Raw genomic sequence first — 23,999 nt, 5'->3', positions numbered from 1 at the left:
TAAACGCCACGGAATTATACGCTTCAAGATGTTTAATTGCATGTTATGTGAATTTTGCCTTCACCAAAAAAGGAAATCATAAACTTAATCTAATCATGTGCTTTAGGTTTCTTCTGGACTAAAGATCACTCTTAGAGTTAGTCTTCCCAACCGTCTGCAAGCTCCTCTGGAGAAATGAGTGTGGATTCTCTGGTCTTCCAACCTCAACTAACAGCAGCCCTATACATGCAGTTATCCAGCCGCAAAACCAGGAGAATCCCTGGTCCCTCTTCCAGATCTCATTCTCACAGCCAATCCAGCACCGCATACCTCCTATTCCTCTGATCTATCCACTTCTCCCCAACCCTCTTCCACCACTGTAATCCAAGCTACTCTCAACACACACCTGCATCATTGCAGCCCCTACTAACTAGTTTTCCTGATCTTCTCAAGCTGTAAACCTGATACCCCAATCCCTCCTAAAACCCTTCAATAACTTCTCACCTTTTCCACTGGCCCTCAAGCCTCTGCAGGGCCCAGCTCCTGCCGGCTTCTCCTGCCTCAGCAAATGCCACTCCCCTCTTATGCTCTAAGTCCTGGTCATACCAGTTCTAGTCCAGTCCCTTCCACACACCCCATTCCCTCCTGCTAGAGGATCACTCTCCTTTTGCTGACTCAACTCCTACTCACCACCCAGAGTCACTTCCTCCAGGCTTGAGTCAGATTCCTCTGTTACAAGTTCTCAAGAACCACATTTTTTTCCTCTGGAGCACTAGCTCAGTTATACTTAACACATTCAGAAATGTGCCTGGCTAATTTATGTTCATCTCTTCCATTAAGCCATATGCTGCATGAAAGCAAACACCGTATCTTTGGTTTCGTTTTATCCCCAGACCCCAAAAGAACACCTAGCACATAAAAAATTCTATCAATATATATGTTCTCTATAAATGGACCCTCAACTCTATGGTCAACTAATCTTTGACAAAGCTGGCAAGAATACCCAATAGAAAAAAGGCAGTCTCTTCAACAAATGGTGTTGGGAAAACTGGACAGCCACATGCAGATGAATGAAAATGGACCACTTTCTGACACCATCCACAAAAATACATTCAAAATAGATGAAAGACCTAAACATGAGACAAAATCATCAAAATCCTAGAGAACACAGGAAGCAATCTCTCTGACCTTAGCCATAGCAACATCTTACTAGACATGTCACCGGAGGCAAGGGGAACAGAAGCAAAAATGAACTATTGGGACTTCACCAAGATAAAAAGCTTCTGCACAGCAAAAGAAACAATCAACAAAGCTCAAAGGCAACCTTTAGCATGGGAGAAGATATCTGTAAACGACATATCTGATAAAGGGTTAGTATCCAAAATCTATAAAGAACCTATCAAACTTAATACCCAAAAAAAGAAATTACCCAGTTATTAAATGGGCAGAAGACATGAAGAACACTTTTCCAAAGAAGACATCCAGATGGCTAATAGGCACATGAAAAAATGCTCAACATCCACTCATCATCAGGGAAATGCAAATCAAAATCACGATAAGGTATTACCTCCTACCTGTCAGAATGGCTAAAATTAACAATACAAGAAACAACAGGTATTGGCAAGGATGCAGAAAGAGGGGAACCCTCTGGCACTGCTGGTGGGAAAGCAAACTGGTGCGACCACTCTGGAGAAGTTTGGAGGTTCCTCAAAAAGTTAAAAATAGAACTACTGTACAATCCAGCAATTGCATTACTCCCCAAAGAAAACAAAAATACAGATTTGAAGGAGTACATGCACCCCAATGTTTATAGCAGCATTTGCAACAATAGCCAAACTATGGAGAGAGCCCAAGTGTCCATCAACTGATGAAGAGATTTAAAAAATGTGGTATACACAATGGAATATTACTCAGCTATTAGAAATGACAAATACCCACCATTTGCTTCAACGTGGATGGAACTGGAGGGTATTATGCTGAGTGAAGTAAGTCAGTCGGAGAAGGACAAACATTATATGTTCTCATTCATTTGGGGAATATAAATAATAGTGAAAGGGAATATAAGGGAAGGGAGAAGAAATGTGTGGGAAATATCAGAAAGGGAGACAGAACGTAAAGACTGCTAACTCTGGGAAACGAACTAGGGGTGGTAGAAGGGGAGGAGGGCGGGGGGTGGGAGTGAATGGGTGACGGGCACTGGGGGTTATTCTGTATGTTAGTAAATTGAACACCAATAAAAAATAAATTTAAAAAAATTGGAAAAAAAATGTGGTATACATATACAATGTATATACAATGGAATACAATGGAATATACAATTGAATATAACTCAGCCATTAAAAAACTGAAATCTTGCCATCTGCAGCAATGTGGATGGAGTTTTTAAGTGAGAGAAGGAGGGATCCCTGGGTGGCGCAGCGGTTTGGCGCCTGCCTTTGGCCCAGGGCGCGATCCTGGAGACCTGGGATCGAATCCCACATCAGGCTCCCGGTGCATGGAGCCTGCTTCTCCCTCTGCCTATGTCTCTGCCTCTCTCTCTCTCTGTATGACTATCATAAATAAATAATAAAAAAATTAAAAAAAAATTAAGTGAGAGAAGGAGAAATACCATTATGATCTTACTCATATGTGTAATTTAAGAAAGAAAACATGATAATATGGGAGGGAGAAAAGACAAAAGAGAGGTAAACAAACCATAAGAGACTCTCAATGAGAGAAAGAAAGTTCTCCAATAAGAAGAAACTGAGGGTTGATGGAGGGAAGTGGGAGGCGACGGGCTAGATGAGTGATGAGCATTAAGGAGAGCACCTATTGTGATGAGCACTGGGTGTTGTATGTAAGTCATTAATCATTGAATTCTACTCCTGAAACCAATATTGCACTGTATATTAACTAAAATTTAAGTTAAAAAAATGTTTAAATTTTAAAACAGTAAAATTAAAATAAATAAAATATATGTGTTTAGTTACTGATACTCAAGCTCCAAAGTCTAATATTAAAAAAGAAGAAAAATGATTTGGGAATACAAAATTAAAACAGGGAAATTAAAGATGTAAAGATAAAAACTTTCTCAATGTGCAAAAATGATCACAGATGCAAAAGACCAAAGATACTTCAGAGATACCTCAACATCAAAAATATCCAATGCAGGGGCGCCTGGGTGGCTCAGTCAGTTAAGCGTCTGCCTTCAGCTCAGGTCATGATCCTGGGGTCCTGGCATCAAATCCCACATCGAACCCCGCATCAGGTCCCCTGCTCAGTGGGGAGTCTGCTCTCCTGTCTCCCCCTGCTCCTCCCCTCACTCATGTTCTCTCTCTCAAATTAAAAAAAATCTTAAAAAAAAAACAACAGGATTTTCTGAAAATGGTGTTTGATTACCCTTGATAACATAGTCAGGTTTTCTGGACTGTTCAGTGGTCCTGGTCCAGTCCCTAACTGAGCCCACCTCCCTGGCATGTTGTTTTCCTGTTGCTTTTGTGCACGTGCAAAATGGAAAAATATTGTCTCTTGTCCCAGTGAGCACATAAACTTTTTGAAAGCAAGGATTCCCCCTGCTTTCTTTTAAATTTTACAGGCATATTCATTCTACTTCAGGATTTAAATTCATAAGAGATATGAAGACAGTTAGTAGACCCAGAAATTAAGATGGCAGGCCGTGAGTGGGGAAGAGTCCTGCTGTATAGAGAAGAGGCTGAGGGATGGAGGACAGCCCAAAGCTTCCCTTAGCACCACTGTCAGCTCCACGGCCAGTTTGAGGTAATGTCCCCAGTCCCCTGCTAGAACGGACCTGGAGCCTGGGCACAGAAAGCATCCCCCTGCCCTGGACAGAACACCCGTCCCTACTTGTGGAAAAGATGTCCGCAGGGCAGCTTCCTCGCGGCCTGCATGGAGTCCCAGCAGATGGCACAGTCATCATTGTTGACGGCCAGCTCCTCTGGAGTTGCAACCGCAAACCTGTAGAAGACACACACACCCAGCAGATAGTATGTCAATTCCACACATGTATACGGAGTGCTGCCTTATAAACTGCACTCCTGGACAGCAGTTAACAAAGGAATCTGGTTCAGTGCAACATTCCCAACCATCAAAAACATTATATCTGCTTTCTCTTCACAGCCCATCAAAGAGCAAGAAACTTACACAAAGAAACTAACTCTGTCTTAACAACAGCTCCTGTTAGTTCCTTCAACATAACACGCTAGCTAAAAATGACTTGAGGGAACATTTCTGGGCAAACCAGAGTTAAGACCCCCCCCTCCAACCTGGCCCAAGAGCCAAACTGTTCCCCTGGACACTAAAAGGTCACCCATTCATCTCATACCTTCAGGCTTGGTTTACCCTCAGTTTGGCAACTGAGGCAAGTGAGTCCCTCCTCTGGTGAGGTTAAGAGTGTGTATGTGTATAAACATGCATGTGTAAAGAATAAGTGAGACCTACTTCATAAAATAGAAGACAGAAGCCCAAAGAGGCTTCTGTTTAATGATGATAATAAAAATAAAGGTGTCATAAGAACCACTTAATATTTTAGTGAGCAGCTACTACATACCCATACTGTTCAAAGTATGTTACCTGCAGTATCCCACTGACTCCTCCCAACAGCTCCAGGAAGAAGGCTCTGCTATCATCTCGAGAGTAGAAACAACTAAGGCACAGAGATTTAATTAAAGTGCCCCCAAATAACACAGCAACTGAGGATTCACACCCAAAGCCCAGAACCTCCACTTAGTCTCTTCATCATTCTGTTAATAGTCTACAAAAGTGGTTCTTGTATGACCTGGGATCTATTATTATGAAAGATCTAAAATGAGGCCGGTTGGGCAACATCAGCTTCTGCTCCCTCACCTGGCTTCCATGTTCCCGACCACACGCAAGTAGTTCTTGTGCCGGCGGATTCGACGCTGCACTTCATGGAAGAGATAACGCAGCTGCATGAAGATGACCAAGCTGGCCATGGATAACCAGATGTTGCCAAATAACTTTATGGGAAGGACAGAGAACAAAACACACAATAAAAATGAATATGAGCTTGCTAGTGACAGTGCCACAGAAGCTATTATTGTGGTTAAAGTGAACTGAAACAATCTTTTCAGCAAGCAAATGCACATATTTATCTCACCACCATAAACAATTTATGTGCAATTTGGCCTAGTCATTCCATCACCAGCTATCTTTTCCCAAGAACTAATCAGAAAATTAGGGATCCCTGGGTGGCTCAGCGGTTTGGCGCCTGCCTTCAGCCCAGGGAGTGATCCTGGAGACCTGGGATCGAGTCCCACATTGGGCTCCCTGCATGGAGCCTGCTTCTCCCTCTGCCTGTGTCTCTGCCTGCTTCTCTCTCTTTGTGCCTCTCATGAATAAATAAATAAAATCTTTAAAAAAAAAATTAAAAGCTTTACATACAAAGACATCCATCCATGCAATTATAAAAAAGAAAACCAGGAAATGAGCAAAATGTCCAGTAGGGAAGGTTGTAAATTCATATAATATTTATTATATAGTCATTAATTTTATTATAAAATAAGGCTATATATTAATATTACACTATGTTAAATGTATAATGTTTCTAAAGATTTAATTAGGGATCCCTGGGTGGCTCAGCGGTTTAGTGCCTGCCTTCAGCCCGGGGTATGATCCTGGAGACCCAGGATCGAGTCCCACATCAGGCTCCCTGCATAGAGCCTGCTTCTCCCTCTGCCTGCATCTCTGCCTCTCTCTCTCTCGTGAATAAGTAAATAAAATCTTTTAAAAAAAATTTAGGACTGTATGCATCTGAACATGAAAAGAAGCAATAAATGCAATAAAATGTTAACAGTTCTCCCTGGGCACTTGGGGGCTTTAAACAAAAGCTATACATGGTTTTTTAAAGTATATTTTCAAAAAGGAGACTTAGAAATGTTCTGTGTCTAACCAGTAATTTTTTTAAAGATTAAGTATGTAAATAAATAAAAATAAAGATGGATTTATTTATTGTGGGGGAAGGGCAATGGGGAAAGGGAATGAGAATTTTAAATATACTCCATGCAGAGCATGGAGCCTGATGTGGGGCTCGAACTTATGACCTGAGCCGAAACCAAGAGTCAGACACTTAACTGACTACACCTCCCAGGCGCCCCAACCCAGTAATCTTTAAATGCACCTTTAATAGGCTTATAATATAAATCAACTGCCCACCAAATACGTTGATTCTCACCATTATTAGATCACTGAAGCGCTAACCACTGAAGTACATTTTCAACACCATAATTCTTGCACAGCAAAATAAAATGTAAACAATGAAGTAGGCAGAATTAAGTATAAATGTTTTCTTTTTAATTATAAAGCAGAAAATGTATGAATCCATGAAGTAGCTAACACTGCGAGAATTCCCATTACTCCTACAAAGTAAGTGCTACATATTAGAAGCCACAGAAGCTATGGGGAAACAGAGAATTCCCTTATTTTCATGTTAGAACAATTACCAGTGACTTGGTCAGTGGAGTTAACACAGTGTCCTAGGAGGAGAGCAAACTTAGCCTTGAGCTAGGCTCCAGCCCAAGTGCACCACTGCTTTATATCCAGTGGCAGAAAGACAGAGGGGCATGGCTGCGTTTGTTTCAACAGTCTTTATGTAGTTTCCACAAATGTTTCATTTACATGTACTAACCAGAGTTCCTGATTCTAAAACACTTAGCTCAGTTAGAGCTCCTTCTGAGGAAGCTTACCAACATATGAATATGGTGCATGAGGTCCAGGGACAAGAGAGTGAGCTCCATGACAAAATCTGTGTAATAGACATAGGTTCCTTTTCCTTCCCAAGTCCCTTCATGGTTGAGGTCCCAGAGGTGAATTACATATCTGCAGTGAACAGAGAAAAATCATTTTAGTAACTTACTGTTACAATTTAATTTGGCTTAAACATGATGCAGTATAGCCACATTTTTATAGATTTTATACATGTTACATCTTAAAATCAACTGTATGGGTAGACCTCAATCGCCTCCCTCCCAAAGTTCTACTCACCGTAAAATCACGTGAGCAGTCCTCACTGTCACAAGAAGAGACTATATAAAGAAAGATGTATTTTTTCTTTAGTAAAATTTGGAAATATAAAAAGCAAACATTTGTCAGTTCAATTACAGCACTGGTTATTCCCGGGGGGGGGGGGGGGGATGGATGGGACGAATGTGGTCAGAAGGTAAAAACTTCAGTTGCAAGATAATTAAGGAGTAGGGATGTCATCTCCAACATAATGAGTGCGGTTAACACTGCTGTGGTACTTCTGAAAGTTGTAGAGAGGGTAATCCTTCTCATCACAAAGAAAAAACCCTTCTCTTTCTTTTTCTGTATCTATAATGAAATGATGGCTGTTAAGGAAACTTACGGTGATAATCACTTCACAATCTATGTCAGTTAACCATTAGGCTGTACACCTTAAAAGTCAATGGTGTAAGTCAATTATATCTGAACAAAACTGAAATAAAAAAAGCAGGTTGTTCAAGTTTACCAACTATTTTTTTTATCCACTTCAAATTTCCATGAAATATTTTCATGACCTAGAAACCAACTTTCATTGAGCCTTTTCCTGTCAATAGGTGACAATCGATTATACCCGTCCATCTCCTGGGGCTGCCTCCTACAATCCTGAGGCTCATTCTAGTAGTATGACAATCACTTCTATTTTATACAGCAGGAAGTCATCATCACTGATTACCTCAAAGGGTGTTTGAATACTTGGTGATCCTATACCCAAAGTATAGTTTAGGTACCACAATCCAAGATGAGTACCTGCTCTCTACATAACGTTTTGTACACCCCCTTTGCCCACACAAAAGCAAAAAGAATGAAGGAAATAAAAAATAAAATAAGCTCTTCATAGTATTTGATATTACAGAAATTGATTGTAAGAAAATTTCCTCTTAAACTACCAGAATAGAACTATTATATTGTTTGAGATTTGGAAATTCCAGTTTATAAATGGAAAACATTTTACATAGAGAAACAGTATAAATTTTAAAATATGATTAAGTTCAAAATATAGAAACTATAACATGATAAATTATCTTAAGTCAATAGTAATGAGCTAAAATTATATACTATAGTATGATCCAAAAAAGCCTAATTTAAATGTCTTTATTTTTAGGTATACCTTTCCCAAAGTTTGGGTTAAAATTAATTAAAAGTAAAATAGTACGAATATCAGACTATCACGCAAATGGTGATTATAAAATATATGTAAAGCAAAGTAACATAAATCAATGCAAAAACATTTTTACACAGATTTTTTTTTCAAGAGGAACATACACAAAGTATTTATCTAGAATTGTAAATGATTTACTAAGTACCTAAACATCCCTTTCCTAATTTGTTACACTACATTGTATTCTGAAATCAATTCTATTAAGCAAAATAAAACTTTAAAAAAAATTTTTTTAAATAAATTCTTACCCATGTGGTTCTCAAACTCACAACACCCAGATCAAAAGTCACTCCACCAAATGACCCAGCCAGGTACCCCAATAAATTTTAATCCTATTCTAACAAATACCCAAAAAGTAGTTCAAACTTAGTGTTTTGATATTAGCTAATTAGCTTTAATAATTTATTATTTCATCTTTTTCTTTAATAGTAGCAATTACTATTAATTTTTAATTAATAGGAGTAATTAATAGTAGGCAAAGAGATATTTTGCCTTTGGCCTGAGGGAGAAAGCAAACATAGCAACTGAATAGAAGGACATATAAAAAATTTTATTTCTACTGAACAAAAATGATTATTTTCAGAAAGTTTTAAAGAGTAAATTTAAAATGTACATGAATATGATTGTTCTTCCAAAACAAAGAAGTTTATATATATTATTCTATAAAATCTTAATTTATATCCCATTTAAAATCCCAATTAATTTACGGAACATAACGTACGTTATTATTTTCATCTCAAATTCTCACACATATCTACATATTAAGTGTGTGTGTATTTTTTTCCTAGAAGGCTCCAACCCAACATGGGGCTTGAACTCATCACCCTGAGATTGCGAGTCCCATATTCCACCGACCAAGCCAGCCAGGTACTCCTTAAATAACCCAATTATAAAATATTTCCTTATTCATCACCACCAATCAGTCTTCATTATATCTTAGGAGGAATTGGGAGTCACAGGGCTTGAATTGTGCCACTGCTGACTCTGAAACTTCAAATCATTCACTGCACCCTCTACACTAGTTTTCCCCATTTATAAAGAGAAATAATAAAATGAGTCAACACACATAAGGTATTTAGAGCAATCCCCAGCATACAGTAAAGCACTATATAAATGTCAGCAAAACTTAATACTTTTTATTAAGTTGTAGCAAAGATTACAGGAAATCATACATTTCTCCCTTCAATATCAGTACCCAACACAAAAGCAAGGAATTCAAGATATGCTCATTAAGACAAAAGACCCTCAGTCACCGTGCAGGGGGCTTGAAAACACACAGGAGTAGATGGGGACAACACCTGCATCCACTTACCTCCGCCGCCATGAAAGCCAGCGTGTGCATCCCGTGCGTGTAGCCAGTGACACAGCAGACCACTGCTAATCCACAGCAAGAAAGCAGCATCGCGATCAACAGAGACAGAACCCGCCCGTGGCTACTCATGGGTGTGGTGGGAGAAAACGACAGCTGAAATGCACAATAGAGAGGAAAGAAGCTCATCCTTCTTCACTGTGGTATTAAGCTTCCCTGAGAAATGCAATGTTAGTGTTTGGGAGTCTCTGCTCAGGAACTCGGGCTTAGCAGCACCACCAAACACCAAGCACAGAAAAGCACCCCATTACTGGATGGTCAAAATTCTCCACCCAACTTAAACGTGAGCATGAGCGAATATTGAGAGATTTCTACTGCTTAATTTACGGAACATAACATATGTTATTATTTTCATCTCAAATTCTCAAGGATCTTCCTACTAGTGGAATGATAAGTCTCTCTCCAAGCAGTTTTCCAAAGGTATGTAATTCTCTCAACATTGGCTAGCACTCCAGACTGCATCATGTCCTTATGTGTTTCTTTCTCCATCGGACTCCCCCCCTCCTCCCGAAAAGTCCCTTGGAGAACATTCCTATGGTGTTTAAGGCTGAGACAACCGAAATGTCATCCAGGTGCAGAGTTCCCGCTATCACAATGTTCCATTGACAGTGTACAAGGGGAGGCCCAGGACTGGAACTCTGAGCAAGAGGGTGGAGGTAACACAGCTATTAGGGAGGACTAACTCATGATGTTAGTCCGGGTGCGCTGAAGAATGAGGGTGCACACCCACAGCTGATCTGAAGCTGAGAGGCAGATCTTGTACCCAGACAGGGAAGGACCTTGGGACACTAGAGGGCTAATTCAGTCCTTGCCCAGAGGTGGAAACAGTGTAGACTAGTTAGAAAGAAGGCTCCAAGAATCAGAGGGAACAATGGAAGGAGGCTAGAACAGAAAATATCTGGAAGATAGCCGCTTTAAATCAGGTTAGACACTAAGCTTTCCCCGTGCCGTGATCAGAATGTGGGCTGGAACGCAATCTGCCAGTGGAGGGAAAGGGAACCTCCTGAGGAGACCCTGACCCTGAGTTCTTTGGCTGCTGCAGGAAGTTCCTCAAGAAATAGGCAGCAGCCACCTGATCTAGGAGCCTTGCCCTGGAGACCTACCTGGGACTTGCCCATTATGGCTCATTCATCTTACACAATGCAAGCTCCGCAAACATGTGACTAAGCAAACAAAGAGCTTGGCTAAGACTTGGCTGAAAACTCACATATTCAAATCGGTCCTTGCAGAGCTGAACCATCAGATGTAGAAATACAAGTCCAGCAAACCAGAGGCACCACATGACCACCTCTTCCACTGTCTGCACATTCAGCACACCAAAAATGAAAATGAACTTGTAGAAAATAAAATTCCAGAACTTGTCTTTGAGGTGCTGCAAAGACAAATATTTATAAAGGTTTAGTACTATTACATCTAACCTATTTAAGAGAAGTTAACACAACAAAAATGTGCTGCCCTGTAGAAAATATTCTACGGTCAGCTAACATTTGTTTGCAAGATATTGGAAGGTAAAGACAAAAATAAACTCTCTGAAGAATAAAGATAAGACACCTAGAAAGTAATGTGTAGACTCTAGATTGTAACCCTCAGTCAGTTATAAAATTTGAGCCACCAAAGGGGGAGTGACAGTAGTCTAGTACCTTGCATATTAGGGGTAATACAAATACTTCCAACACAAAATCTAAAAATTGGTGATACTGCTACAAGTATCATTTTTAATACTTCTCCTCTCTGGATTCTTAAAACAGACAACAGAAAAAAATAAGTTCTTTTTTTCTTAAAGATCTTTCTGATGAAAAAATAACCTATGCTCATTTGCCAGCCTGTAATCGATAAGATAAAAATGATGCCTTAGCATTTTTATGCATTTTTCTTGTCTTCCTAATGTGCAAAACCTTAATTTTTGTACACTGCTTTATTTCACTTCTCATACTGTGAGAATCTTTCCAGTAGCAGTGAATAATTTGTGTATATACCATTTTAGTGGTTGCAGGACAATGGAATTGTTTTTAATTTTTCTCCATTCAGAAAATGTTGCAATGAATATCTCTGCCAGAGTTGCTATTTCTTCAGCATTACGGAATCAAAGGTTACGAATGTTTTTATGATTTCTAATAAGCACCACCCACCTGGTTTCCAAAGAAGCTGTATAAATGTCCTCTCCCAGGGGCAGTGGGAGAGTACATTGCCTACACGGAGGATATCCAGTTTTTAAAATCTTTACTACCCTGAAGAAAAAGGGCAAGGAGAAGAGTCTATCCAACAGATACTAAAATATACTATCGAGCCATCTGTGGGAGGAGTGGGAGCTGAGTCAAGAGGTAAGAATGGGACAGGGCTTCTAAGTCTATTTTCAGAAATAGTTCTGAACCATATAAATGTTTCACCAATTAAAAAAAAAAAAAAAAAAAAAACAGAAAAAAAAAAGCAAAATTGATTAGAGAGAGAAATAACCGAACCTAAATGTGTAAAAAATGAAGGACTACTGAAAGATAAGATTATTTTGAGAACTTTTACACACTGTACTGACCGTACACCATTTACACAAAGAACAAATGGGACTAGGAATCTTTGGTGAGTGCCTGTTTTCAGATCTGGGACAGGTAAAGTACAAGGCGAACCCGACATTTTGTGCCTGGGTTTTGAATCTTCACTCTACCATGTATTTGCTGTGCAACTTAGGATGAGTCACTTAACATTCCCATGCTTTGGTCTCTCCATCTAGAAGATGGACCTTATGACCCCAGTATCTGCCTCATAGAATTGTTGAAGGAGCTAAATAAGCTAATATACGTACAATGTTTGGATATGTGCCATAGTAGGCACTACATGCTATAAAAAAGAATTCCTTCTTCTAAACCTCCACTGAACAGTTTTATTTTTATCCCATTTTCAGCATTCAATGTCTCTGCCTCCAGCATGACTTTATTTCTTGAGCTTTCTTGAAATACCCACAGAGCAAACCCATGTCAATTCTGCAGCATTCTAACTCAAACTCAGGCTTGATACATGCCACTGAATGACATTCATACAAAAAAAAAAAAAAAATCATCACGGTGGTGAGCACAGAATAAGTGTATAGAGCTGCTGAATCACTGTGTGGCATAGCTGAAACTAATATAACACTGCATCAACTATACTTGAACAAGTTTTAAATAAATAAATAAATGAAAGATGTGATCTGTACTGAAAAACTGAAAATAAAGTAACAGACGTGCCTTTTTCCATAGCCATGGTAAAAATCTCTGTAATGTTCCAAGGTAATGTTCTCTGTAAATTTTGAACTGCTATTTAACATTTCAGAAAAACGAAAGCAGTAGATTAAGGCCCACTGGTGCCAGATCAAGCCACCAGCAAGGAGATGGCTTGCCGGGCCTGACCATTTTCTGGCCCACAAGCCAGAAGTTTTTCTTCACAAAGAGAGAAGCATCAAAAGGAGCCTGTATCCTACCCCAAAACAACCTCCCACTGATGCTTCCTAGGAGACCCCTGGAGTTGACATTTTGGAGAAAGTACTGAATACTCACTAATGAAAATTCTCTGGGAGAACACACAAAGTCCTGCTCATAAGAGCATCCAAGGGCTCAACCAGAGTAGCCTTGTTTTAGCTCTGAACTAGGACCTCAGCTGCTCCAATAACAGAGGACTTGGGTTGAAAGGGTAGGTAAGGAGTGAGGCCAATAGAAGTTCAAAGTAGCAGGTCCCTGTGTCTCATGACTGGGATAAGATAAACTCAAGTTTAGTTCTGTTTGTATGTTGTTGTTTTAAGGCCAGTTCTAAATTCTTATTTTTAAACACACCATTCTATATTCTACACTAAAATTCTTGGGGGACTGCCAAGCTGTACAGTATGCTTGTGGCATATTCTTTATTAAAAGCACGTCCTGCTCATATACGTGTACATTCTGGGAGTAATGTTCCAATGTCAGACTATCCCACCTGAAACAAAAACAATTCACCTAATTTTCTGCTTGTAGAACAATGGATCTTAATTGACTTGTCCAAAGGGAGAAATTTAAATCTCTTGGTAATCCCTTTGGAAAAGGGCCTATATTCTAAAGAGTGATATTTATTATTATTCAAACTAAAGCAATTCTATGCTTCTTTAAAAACTGCATTTATGAAAGGCATGGGGAAAACAGCTATAGAGAACAGTCTCGGGGCAACCTGGCTACACTGAATATGGACTATGGATTCCAGAAAGTATTTCATCAATGCTAAGTTTCCTGATTTTGATCATTGTGCTATAGTTACATAAGAAAATATCCTTGATTTTGGGAAACACATACTGAATGAAGTATTTGGGAACATAGGGACAGGATGCCCACAACTTACTCTCAAATGGATCAAAAAATACGCAAAATATAAATAAAAGGCAAATATGAAAGCAAATTGGACAGAATGTTAACAACGGTGAATCTAGATCAGGGTATATGGAAGTTCTTCAGACTATTCAGGCAACTTTTCTGTAAGTTTAAAATTATACCAAACGCAAAGTTAAAAATATATATATATATGGTCACTAAAATCAGGCTTAGCCTTGGACTTACCTGCCTCTCACTCACTCGAAGAGGGCCAAACACAATACACTGGATTAGCTTAGCCACCAGCATCAAAACACAGCATGCAGTATTTACTAGAACCTGTTTACAAACCAAAGAAACAAAGTTTATTTCCTCCTATTGAAAGGTAAAAGCAGCTCTAAAAATTTCGTATTAGAGGGGCATCTGGGTGGCTCAGTCAGTTAAGCATCTGCCTTCGGCTTAGGTCTTGATCCCAGGATCCTGGGATGGAGCCCCATGTCTTGTCAGGCTTCCTGCTCATCGGGCAGTCTGCTTCTCCCTCTCCCTCTGCCCCTCTCCCTGCTTGTGTATGTGCTCTCTCTCACTCGCGATTTCTCGTTCTCTCTCAAATAAAATCTTTTATAAAAAATTTGTATTAAGAATTCAGCAATCATTCCTAATGACTGAGCCTCTCCAGTTCAAGTAATATTTGAAGGGGCACACTTTTAGGTGTGGAGGAGAAATGAGGAGTGGGAAGGAGAGGTATCAGCTTACCATTTAATTCACCGAGCCCTGTTCCAATATGTACCATCCAGCAGGCCACCTTCCCTTTCAGCCTTTACTGAACTGTATGTAAACTTTGTACTGAATATACAGAACTGTATGCACCTTGCAAGTCACAGATATCTCCTAGGGACATCATTCCTATATTAAGATTTTAATAGCCTTGAATAAAACTTTTCTAGAAGTTGAAGTTATCATGAAGTAAAATCCAGCACCCAAATATCCTACTCTGCCCTGCCAAACAAATAGCAAGTGAGGTTGATGGTCACAAAAAAGCCCTAAGACCATAAAAAACTAAGCACCCCCAATACATACATACACACACACAAATATGCGCGCGCGAGCACTACAATGGGACAATCTGCCAGTCAAAAGATAAATGTCCTCCACGCTCAGTGTTGGCCTTCATGTAAAGATTCTGGGGCATCAGAGGTAAATGGAATTGAGAAACCAAGAAGAAGGAAGAAGGGGTATCTGAGAACTGGAATGCAACCAGGAGCCACCAATGTAAAACCAAGGCCTTCTTCAACAGGAGGTGGGTAATCTCTTTCCTTAGATTATTAAGATATGGATACCCCGACACCTACACAGCAAATCTAACACTCACAAAATGAAAGCGGGGGCTGCCCTTGACCAAGATGCTAGTGGGGCACATCTTATCACTGATGCTCAAATGATTTTTAAAACTCTGCTTGAGGGACATGAGGGTAGCAGCTCAGCGGTTGATCATTTGCCTTCGGCTCAAGTCATGATCCCAGGTCTGGGGAATCGAGTCCCACATCGGGCTCCCTACATGGATGGAGCCTGCTTCTCCCTCTGTGTCTCTGCCTCTCTCTCTGCATCTCTCATGAATAAATAAATAAAATCTTTAAAAAAATAAAACTCTCCATGACCCCAAAAGCCATAAAAGACCTTGATAAAGACAGTAAACATGACTTTTATTGAGAGCAAATGGAAATGAACTCCAACTCAACGTAGACTGTCTGAAGCTTTGATTCACTAACTTTACAAGAAGGTTGCCACATTCTTCTTCCTGGGTCATTCTTCCTTCTGCTCTTAAAAGAAGCAAATGATATTGAAAAAAAAAAAGATGTCAGATCCCCCTTAGTATCTCATCCCATCCGCTTTGGCAGCCCTGATTCATTACAAGATTAAATTAGGTTTAGTCCTATTCTGCCTAATGGGATAAGGAAATGTGATACATTTTTAAAGAATTTTAAAAAAAAAAGTTCATCTGAAACTGTTCTGGTAATTAAATCCTGCAAATAATCAGGAAAAAAAAAAAAACAAATAAGTTACCCAAAACATCCTATATCCCTAACTTGTGACTCCCTGTAGAACAGCCCTATTTGAAACAGTTCAACAAATAGCTTAGAATATTAATTTTTAAGGAGATGAAATAGACGTGAAAAAGGTTCATTTTCACTATGTTCTAAACCAGCCAATGGGAACTTCAGTCAGGAAAATTTCATCAGACAAAATCACAACCACAACCCTCAGGGCCACCTCTCCTAGCTGAGCAGAGTTTTTTTTGTTTTAAAGTAAACTCTACCACCAAAGGGGGCCTGGACCTCACAACCCTGAGGATCAAGAGTCACATGATCTATCGACTGAGCCAGCCAGGTGCCCCTGAACACAATTTTTAAAATCACAACACAATTTTTAAAAAGAATTCTTGCCGGTTTTGCATGTAGGCATTGGAAATAGGGAAATAAAGTCCACACATTTAGCACCAACTTGTTCAAGGCTTGTGAGAGGTTAAGAGAAATGAAGGAGCTCTGGACCCTGCATTCAAAGAGCTTTTAGTATCTACAGGACACAGAACTTGATAAGCATCTAACAACACACCAAGCAGGTTGCTGGGAGCATAATCAATGCAGGAGAAGAAAGTAAATTTGGGGTGGCTTAATCATTGATCTACCCAAAAGCACATTCTTGTGCATCTTGGGTTACAAAACAAAAAGTAAAGTATTATTTATCATTTCTCAGTTACATTTCTTAAGGTTCAAAAATGCAGTTTAAAAAAAAAAATCAGTATTTTTTTAAGTGAAAGTCTATCATAATCCCATCACTCATAATCATTTCTTATTTTAATTTCAAAGGAAGATTTAAAAATTAGCAAAGGTAAGAAGGAAAAAAGCTTGAGAAAATATACTGATATTAGAAAGGGAATTTATGTAAAAAAGAGCTAACCTTTTGTGAACTTTATATGAAAGCTAGAGCTACACAGAATTGGAAGCAACTAAAAATTATTTTAAGGGATCCCTGGGTGGCGCAGCGGTTTGGTGCCTGCCTTTGGCCCAGGGCGTGATCCTGGAGACCCGGGATCGAATCCCACATCGGGCTCTCGGTGCATGGAGCCTGCTTCTCCCTCTGCCTGTGTCTCTGCCTCTCTCTCTCTCTCTGTGACTATCATGAATAAATAAATAAAATCTTTAAAAAAAAATTATTTTAAGATGATGAACAAAGTGTTTTTAAAAACACTTTCAGGGGATCCCTGGGTGGCGCAGCGGTTTGGCGCCTGCCTTTGGCCCAGGGCGCGATCCTAGAGGCCCGGGATCGAATCCCACGTCGGGCTTCCGGTGCATGGAGCCTGCTTCTCCCTCTGCCTGTGTCTCTGCCTCTCTCTCACTGTGTGCCTATCATAAATAAATAAAAATTTTTTTAAAAAAATTTTAAAAATAAATAAATAAATAAATAAAAATAAAAACACTTTCAGGATTATTAACTATTTTTTTCTATGTCTATTTATAGAAAAATGGTTTAATATATGATAAATTCTTAACTTTAAAACTGACAAAGCCTTGAAAAATTGCAAATATGGAAAGAAACATAATTGTAGCATTCCTCACTTAAAAGCATATCCCACCAACTATACACTTCAATTAAAAAAAAAAAACTTGTACAAAATTTTTTTTTACCTATGTGTGAGCATTTGCTAAATTTCACACTGTATAAAATCGTGTTTCTGGGCCTCTGAATAGGAGAGAAAGATAAATAAATGAATATTTCTTTCTACCGGGGATAAGTGTTATTTTCTAACTGACGTAAAATATTTCATTCTAAAAAATTAAAAATAAATAAATAAATAAATAAATAAATAAATATGCTAAAGCAAAACTCAAATCAGATCCCACAGGGTCACCAGTAATATTCTTATAGAAACCACACTTTAGCCTAGATGTGTAAATCCACAGAACCAGGAAACCTTCAATAATCAAAATGAGGCTCATCTCCAGCAAGCCTGGTCTGAACCACCACTTTATCCACACAGACCACACTAAAAGTACTAACTTCATTTTATCTGTTCTATGCAACTGCTAGTTTTTCCTTGCAGGTAGAATCCAAACTTAAATGTAAAGATATGGGGTTCACTGGAGCACTGTTCACTAATGGCAGAAAAATGGAGAAAAAGTAAATGTTCCCCCAGAGAGACAAGTTCAATAAACTGCGAAACAGCCACTCAGTGGAATACCATGAAGCCGGGAAAATTAACTCAACAGCTTTGCTACTTACTAGCATTGTCTGGAACCTTCCAGATCATTTGTTCACTGAAAAAAAGCAAGGTGTAGAAATGCCATTACCCTGCTACCCTGTATGCAAAAGAGAAAGGGTATGCATCCGTACACACAGACGCGTATGTATCATCGTAGATGTGGACAGTGTCAAGGACTTGATCAACCTGGATGTTTCTTAGTCTCCTATTCGACACCAGCATTACTTACAAGCACATGGTAATGGCCACTTCTGGGAAAGGGAAGCAGATTTACTCTTCACTATACGTCACTTGTGTCATTTTTAACTTCTGTACCATGATCATGTGTTATTTCTTTTAATTAATTTTTCTAAAGTTTAGAGTCCATTGAACTTTCTGACCAGTTCTAAAGTTCCACATTTATTTTTCCTATCATGATAGGAGACTGACTGATAACTAGTAAAACCCAAACTGGGTGGCCTCAGTGATCCTGTTATATGGTGTTTCTATTGTATTAAAATACTTCAGAAGAGTTTCTCATATCTAATGCAGTGTAAAAAATTAAATAGTATTTTTTAAGACCTCACCGAACATCTTTCTTTTGGATTTAGCCTTCCCAAAATAGAAACAGGTTTTGTTTGTGCCTGAGTAGCCTAGAACAGAAAACATCAGATAATAGTGACCCAAGGAACCTCTACTTAATCAGGCTTGAAGTAATTCCCTTTAAGGCCCTGTAAGAAAATTTCCCTCCCAGAATGGTTCTACTGTGCTACTTGAAAACAACAGAAACTAAATTATAAAACAGTTTAGCCTGAGAGGAAAAGAGGAAAGAGTGATAACTCTCTTAAACAGCTTAGCCACATTTATCACTATGTAACCCTGGAGGTATTTTTGATCCTGTAAAATGCTGGCCACAATGGGGTGTTATTTATGAGCTTGTGATGAAATGCGGTTCTATTATCAGGAACTGTCCCAAGGACTGGATCAATATGGTATTTCTTAGTCTCCTATTTAACACTAGCACTAACCCCCATATCCACACCATTTGTCTGTCTCTTCTCTGTAAGAACAACTGGAATATGTTATCTCTCTGCAGGCTCTGACAAGCATAAAATTCAATAAAGGGGCACCCTTGGTGGTGAGCCTCAGACTCTTGGTTTTGGCTTGGGTCATGATCTCAGGGTCGTGAGACTGAGCCCTGAGTCCAGCTCCACGCTCAGTGCAGAGTCAGCTTGAGACTGGCTCTCCCTCTCGTTCCGTCCCCCACCCCCACACTACTCTCTCACATTCCTGCTCTCTCTCTCAAATAAATAAATCTTAAAAAACAAAAAAATGAAATGCGAAGATGCATACTCCCCCCATTACATGGATGATCAGATTCCTCTTTTCACAATATCAAGGAAATAAGTGAGTTTATGTATACAGAGCACTCAGCATGCACTTAGCAAGCAATCAAATTGTCTCTTTCCCCCTCACCTGAGGATATTTCCTATATTTTCAAGTTGTTTATTTAGGCTCATATCCTATTATTTAGAAGTGTAGTCTTTCTCTTTAGCTGCTCCAACATTTCTAAAGCCAATATTTTTCTCTCTACTTCTTTGGAATATTCAACTTATAAAGACTCAAACCTAGTAAATTACTTTCAATTCTGAAGTTTCGTAATTATATGAAGATGAGCTCTTTAAAGCAGAAGTCAGCCACTTTTTCTCTAATGGGCTATCAGATAATAAATATTTTAGGCTCAGTAGGCCATACACTGTCACAAAGTCTTCCTCTTAAAAAAAAGAACTTAAAAAATATAAAAGCCATCATTAGCTAACAGACTGTACAAAATAGGCCAGGCCAAATAGGCCACTAGTTTGCCCATCCCTGCTCTAAATGGTCAGTTCACTTTTCTCCATTTTCATTTTTGGTGATTTTCCCCCCTAGAGACTTCTATTTAAATTACTTGATTTGCATAAACTAACCCAGAACTTTAACACTTATTTCGTATTCCCATTTCTCCATTTTACCATGTCCTGCTCTTAAAAAATTTTAGAAGCAAGTCTGTAAAAAAAATAGGGGAGGGAGAGGAACAGAAAGGAGACAGTAATGAAAATAACAAGAATAAAGACGTGCAAGAGCCAAATACACCTGTACAATTCAAAACAATATTATGGAATGGATCAAGAGGTACTTCAACGCAAGTAACATCTGAAAAGTGTAAAATAAAACTAGAAATGAGCAACAAAACCTAATCCCGTATGAAACTTTAGAATGAAAGTTCTAGAAAGACATGAAGAAACAAGTGATCACATCAAACGTGGGGATTTGCTAGTGTGAGAACCCTGGAGCCTCCGCTCCAACCTATTCTCAACACCCACACCAAGAGGACCACTTGGAGAGACCTCCTTTGGGGAGGTCTTAATTCACATCTCCTGGCCTCTTCCCATTTACATAATGGGAAAGGCCCTCACCACTGCTGCCAAAGGTGCCCCCTGAGAAAAACGTATCATCATGACAGGCTCTCCTCCCCTCCCACTTAAACCCTATGGCCCACAAAATGATGTCCATACTCCTTAGCAGGGCAGTCAAGATTTACATAATCTGACCCTCACCCCACATCCTATCCTCCCTAATCCATTTCCCAACCACCAGTGTGCCTAAAAAAATCACTTGGGACATTTATCAAAATGAAGATTCCAAGGCTCTGCCCCTCCCCTTGAATTGAACCCTGGATAGAATCTGAGAAACTACATTTTTCTAGTACCAGGTTGCCATTCTGAGAAATACCCCGTTACAGGGGTTGGTCACTTCCTTCACCTCCTGGGACTCCTGGATCTCACTTTTACCTTCCCAACCTCACTCAATCATAGCACCCAACGGGGGTTGTAATTTAAGAGCCCCGTGTATGGGCCGCTCTGCATAGGCCCTGCACCACCTTTCATACACCGTCTGAACTTCACATGCTGCTCTCTTCTCCACATGCAGTACACCATGCTACTTGCTGAGATCCTTCTCACCTCCCAAGGCTGGGTATAAATACCATCTTTCATGCATTCTTCCCCTAGGCATCACTTCCTCTTTCTTCCAGACTCTGCTATTTTCTTTATACATCTATCATCACTTATCAAATTTTGCTTTATTTGTATATGGATTGCTTCGAGGGTCAGGGGAAAGGGTTCACAGCTATGCCCTCCAGAGTACCCCTAAATGGTAGCTCTGAAAGGGTTTGAGTTTATAGTAATCAAAACCTCCTGAGATGCTATCAGACCTACATTAATTTAAATTGTGATCTACAAAGGTAAGTTTTAAAAGATTCCAATACGCCAAATAACAGCTATCATGATTTGCAAATTGGTGGAAAGATCCGTTTTTGTTTTGTCTTGCTTGGTTTTTTAAAATTTGAATCTGAATGTCTTTGGGCAGGGTGCCAAAAGGATCCATTTTGACCAAGGCCCCACCATAAATATTCACTCAATCATGCTGTCAGGCTAAGGAAACAGGCTTTTGAGATGTGACTCCTGCTCAGCTACTAAAGAAGACTATGCCCATGGGCGATGAGGAAAGCTTACAGAGCACACGTGGAGGGTCTGAGAAACCAAGGCAGGTTGGCATGAAAGTGAGAACCACCAGGAAAGAGGTTAGAAAAACAGTAAGATCACCTGAAAAATGAAAACAATCAACAGATCAGGAAGAAATGTGAAACCTGCTTTTAGGTAAGATCGCTAAAGAAAAAGCTGGAGGGAAATGTAAATATTCTAAAAAGAAGTATTTTTTTGCAGGAAAATCAACAGGCTTTTTGTAGTGTTTTATGAAGAGTGTTAACCTTGGAATTTGAACAAGGGTTTGGTAAAAACAAAAGCAAAAAAACTCCCGGGGGTGGGGGGGGGGTAAATTCACTAAACAATAGTAGTTCAATTCTATAGTGGTTCTGCCTCTTGTACTTCTACATCAAAGAATACGTTATAATCTTCACATTTGGCAGAAACACTCTTCACATCACTTTAAGTTGTTTACCTGCTAACTCAAATGAAAAAAACAGATTGGAGAGAAGACAAAAGAGGAGTTCTTTCTCTTCTTCTCCCCTACTGTTTACACAGTACCAAGTGGCAAGTGCACAGCCTGGAAGGAATAAAACTTCACCCTTCACTGCCTGCTACTAATCTCTCCATCAGAAGGACCAAGAGACTTAATCCACAGCCCACCGAGTTCATAAATCCCACAGCTTCCTGATGAAGCACACACAGTGGGATTAATTATAACAAATGAGTTGTACATCATCCTCGCTCCTCGGAATATTAATGTTAGTCATTTACAGCCTACTCTTAACCCCAAATGAGAACTGTAGGAGAAGACAAGCCCCAAGACACCGCAGTAAACCCGAGTGACAGCCTTGAATCCTGGCTCCACTTTTCTGACCCGTGTGTGCGCGCACGTGTACAGACGCGGCATTCAAGGCCAAGGTGGAAGCAAAGCTCTTTAGCCGAAACCGCGCTGGTCTGCCCAGCCCGACACGATCTGTCCTAAGGGGCGCAGCCAGCATCTATGCCTTGTAGGTGCTGCTTATCTCGCGCTGGCAGACACACCGCAGGCGCCGCGGTCCAGTGGGCCACGGACGGGAGGGGCCCTGGGCGCGAAGCGGGAGCTGCCCCTGCCCCTGCCCCTGCCCCTGCCCCGCAATGCGCGCCCGCCCTCAGGCATGCGGGAAGGCGCCGTAAGCCACCGGGAAAGGCAACGGGGAAGGCGGCACGGTCTGCGCGCGTGTCTGACCCGGACAGGCAATCCCGCGCTCGACGGCGAGGGGAAAAACAAAGACAAAATCAGAAAAGCAAAGAAAGAGAAAAGTTACGGGGGAGGCCGGGGCCCTCGGGGGCGTCCCAGCACACCCAGGAGCGTCCGATCCCGCGCCCCGCGGGCCCAGCCGGGAGCCGCGTCCCGGGGACCCACCCCCCCGCCCCCCAGGCCGCGCGCCGCGGGCCCCGGGGCGGCGACCCCGGCCCAGCCACGCCCCCCGCGCATAATGGGCGTCATGGCGGCCCCCGCCCCGCCGGCCCGCTCGGCGGCGGCCCGGGCAGCGTCGCTCACCCACACGAACAGGCTGTCGGAGAGCAGGTACTGGGCCACGTCGCGGGCGCGGGGGCCGCCGGCGCCGGGCCGCGCGGGCACGGCCAGCTCCGCCTGCAGCGGGGCGGTTGGCGGCTCCGGCTCCCCCGGCTCGGCCTCGGGCTGGCTGAGGGCGCGGTAGGCGCTGACGATGGTGCCGAGCAGGGCCAGGCCGCTGAGGCCCGTGTAGGTGCGGAGGCTGGGCCACGGGAAGCGCTCCAGGAAGAGCAGCGGCATGGCGGCAGCGGCGGCCTCCAGGCCCCAGGCCTCCCCGAGCCGCGGCCGGTCCCCGCGGCGGCCTCGCGAACGGCGCCCTCGGGCTCTGGCGTCGCCGCCGCCGCCGCCGCCGCCGCCGCGCCGGGCCGGGCCGCTCCGCTCCTGGCCGCTCGCGCCGCTCCGCCCCGCGCCGCTCCCGCTGCTGCCCCTGCCGGCGCGGAAGAGCCTCGGCGGGCTCGGGGCGAGCCCCCCCACCCCAGCCGGGCGCGGGCGGGACGGGCGCGGGGGCGCGGCCTCCGGCCCCGGCCCCCGCCCCCAGCAGTCGCGCCGCCGCAGCCCCGCCCCGCCCCGCCCCGCCCCTCCCCGCCGGGTCAGCGCCCTCCCGGGGCCCCCGCCCGCCGAGCCCAAGCGCCTCCCGGCCCCAGGCCGCACCCGCCGCCCGCGCACACCTGGGGCCTCGAGCTTCCCTGGCGGTCAGGAGATGCTGCGGAGGGACGGGCAGGCTCGGCCCTCAGAAAGAGGATCGTTCATCAACAGCCTGCATTGAATCAACAGCCAGGAGGGTTACCGCAAGTTTCTGTGGTTCACTAACGGCCTGGAGCAGCGTCTAAAACGGACCTTGGTTTAGCAGGA

The 23,999-nt window shown here is 41.8% G+C and overlaps 1 protein-coding gene across 3 annotated transcripts in view; it reads right to left on the bottom strand.

The window, feature by feature from the left end:
- Positions 1–23,552, bottom strand: part of AMFR (autocrine motility factor receptor) — a 44,633-nt gene extending 21,081 nt beyond the window's left edge. Inside the window, exons 1-9 of one of the 3 annotated variants that reach the window (XM_038531008.1) lie at positions 23,133–23,489; positions 18,653–18,718; positions 14,075–14,167; positions 10,732–10,896; positions 9,468–9,620; positions 6,979–7,019; positions 6,681–6,813; positions 4,822–4,955; positions 3,823–3,933 (exon numbers count right to left, since the gene is read on the bottom strand). In XM_038531008.1, the coding sequence (XP_038386936.1) occupies positions 3,823–3,933; positions 4,822–4,955; positions 6,681–6,813; positions 6,979–7,019; positions 9,468–9,620; positions 10,732–10,896; positions 14,075–14,167; positions 18,653–18,718; positions 23,133–23,387 (1,151 nt within the window). In that variant the 5' untranslated portion in view covers positions 23,388–23,489. Of the gene's footprint in view, positions 1–3,822; positions 3,934–4,821; positions 4,956–6,680; positions 6,814–6,978; positions 7,020–9,467; positions 9,621–10,731; positions 10,897–14,074; positions 14,168–14,581; positions 14,604–18,652; positions 18,719–23,132 lie in introns of those variants that run through there. The other 2 variants (XM_038531009.1, XM_038531010.1) reach the window with 2 other exon arrangements.
- Between the last annotated feature and the right edge of the window lie 447 nt (positions 23,553–23,999).

This window comes from Canis lupus, chromosome 2 (genome assembly GCF_011100685.1).
Source record: "Canis lupus familiaris isolate Mischka breed German Shepherd chromosome 2, alternate assembly UU_Cfam_GSD_1.0, whole genome shotgun sequence".
Taxonomy (NCBI): Eukaryota; Metazoa; Chordata; class Mammalia; order Carnivora; family Canidae; genus Canis; species Canis lupus.
Note: the sequence above shows the minus strand (reverse complement) of the source record. Positions and strands in the feature narration are given on the sequence as shown.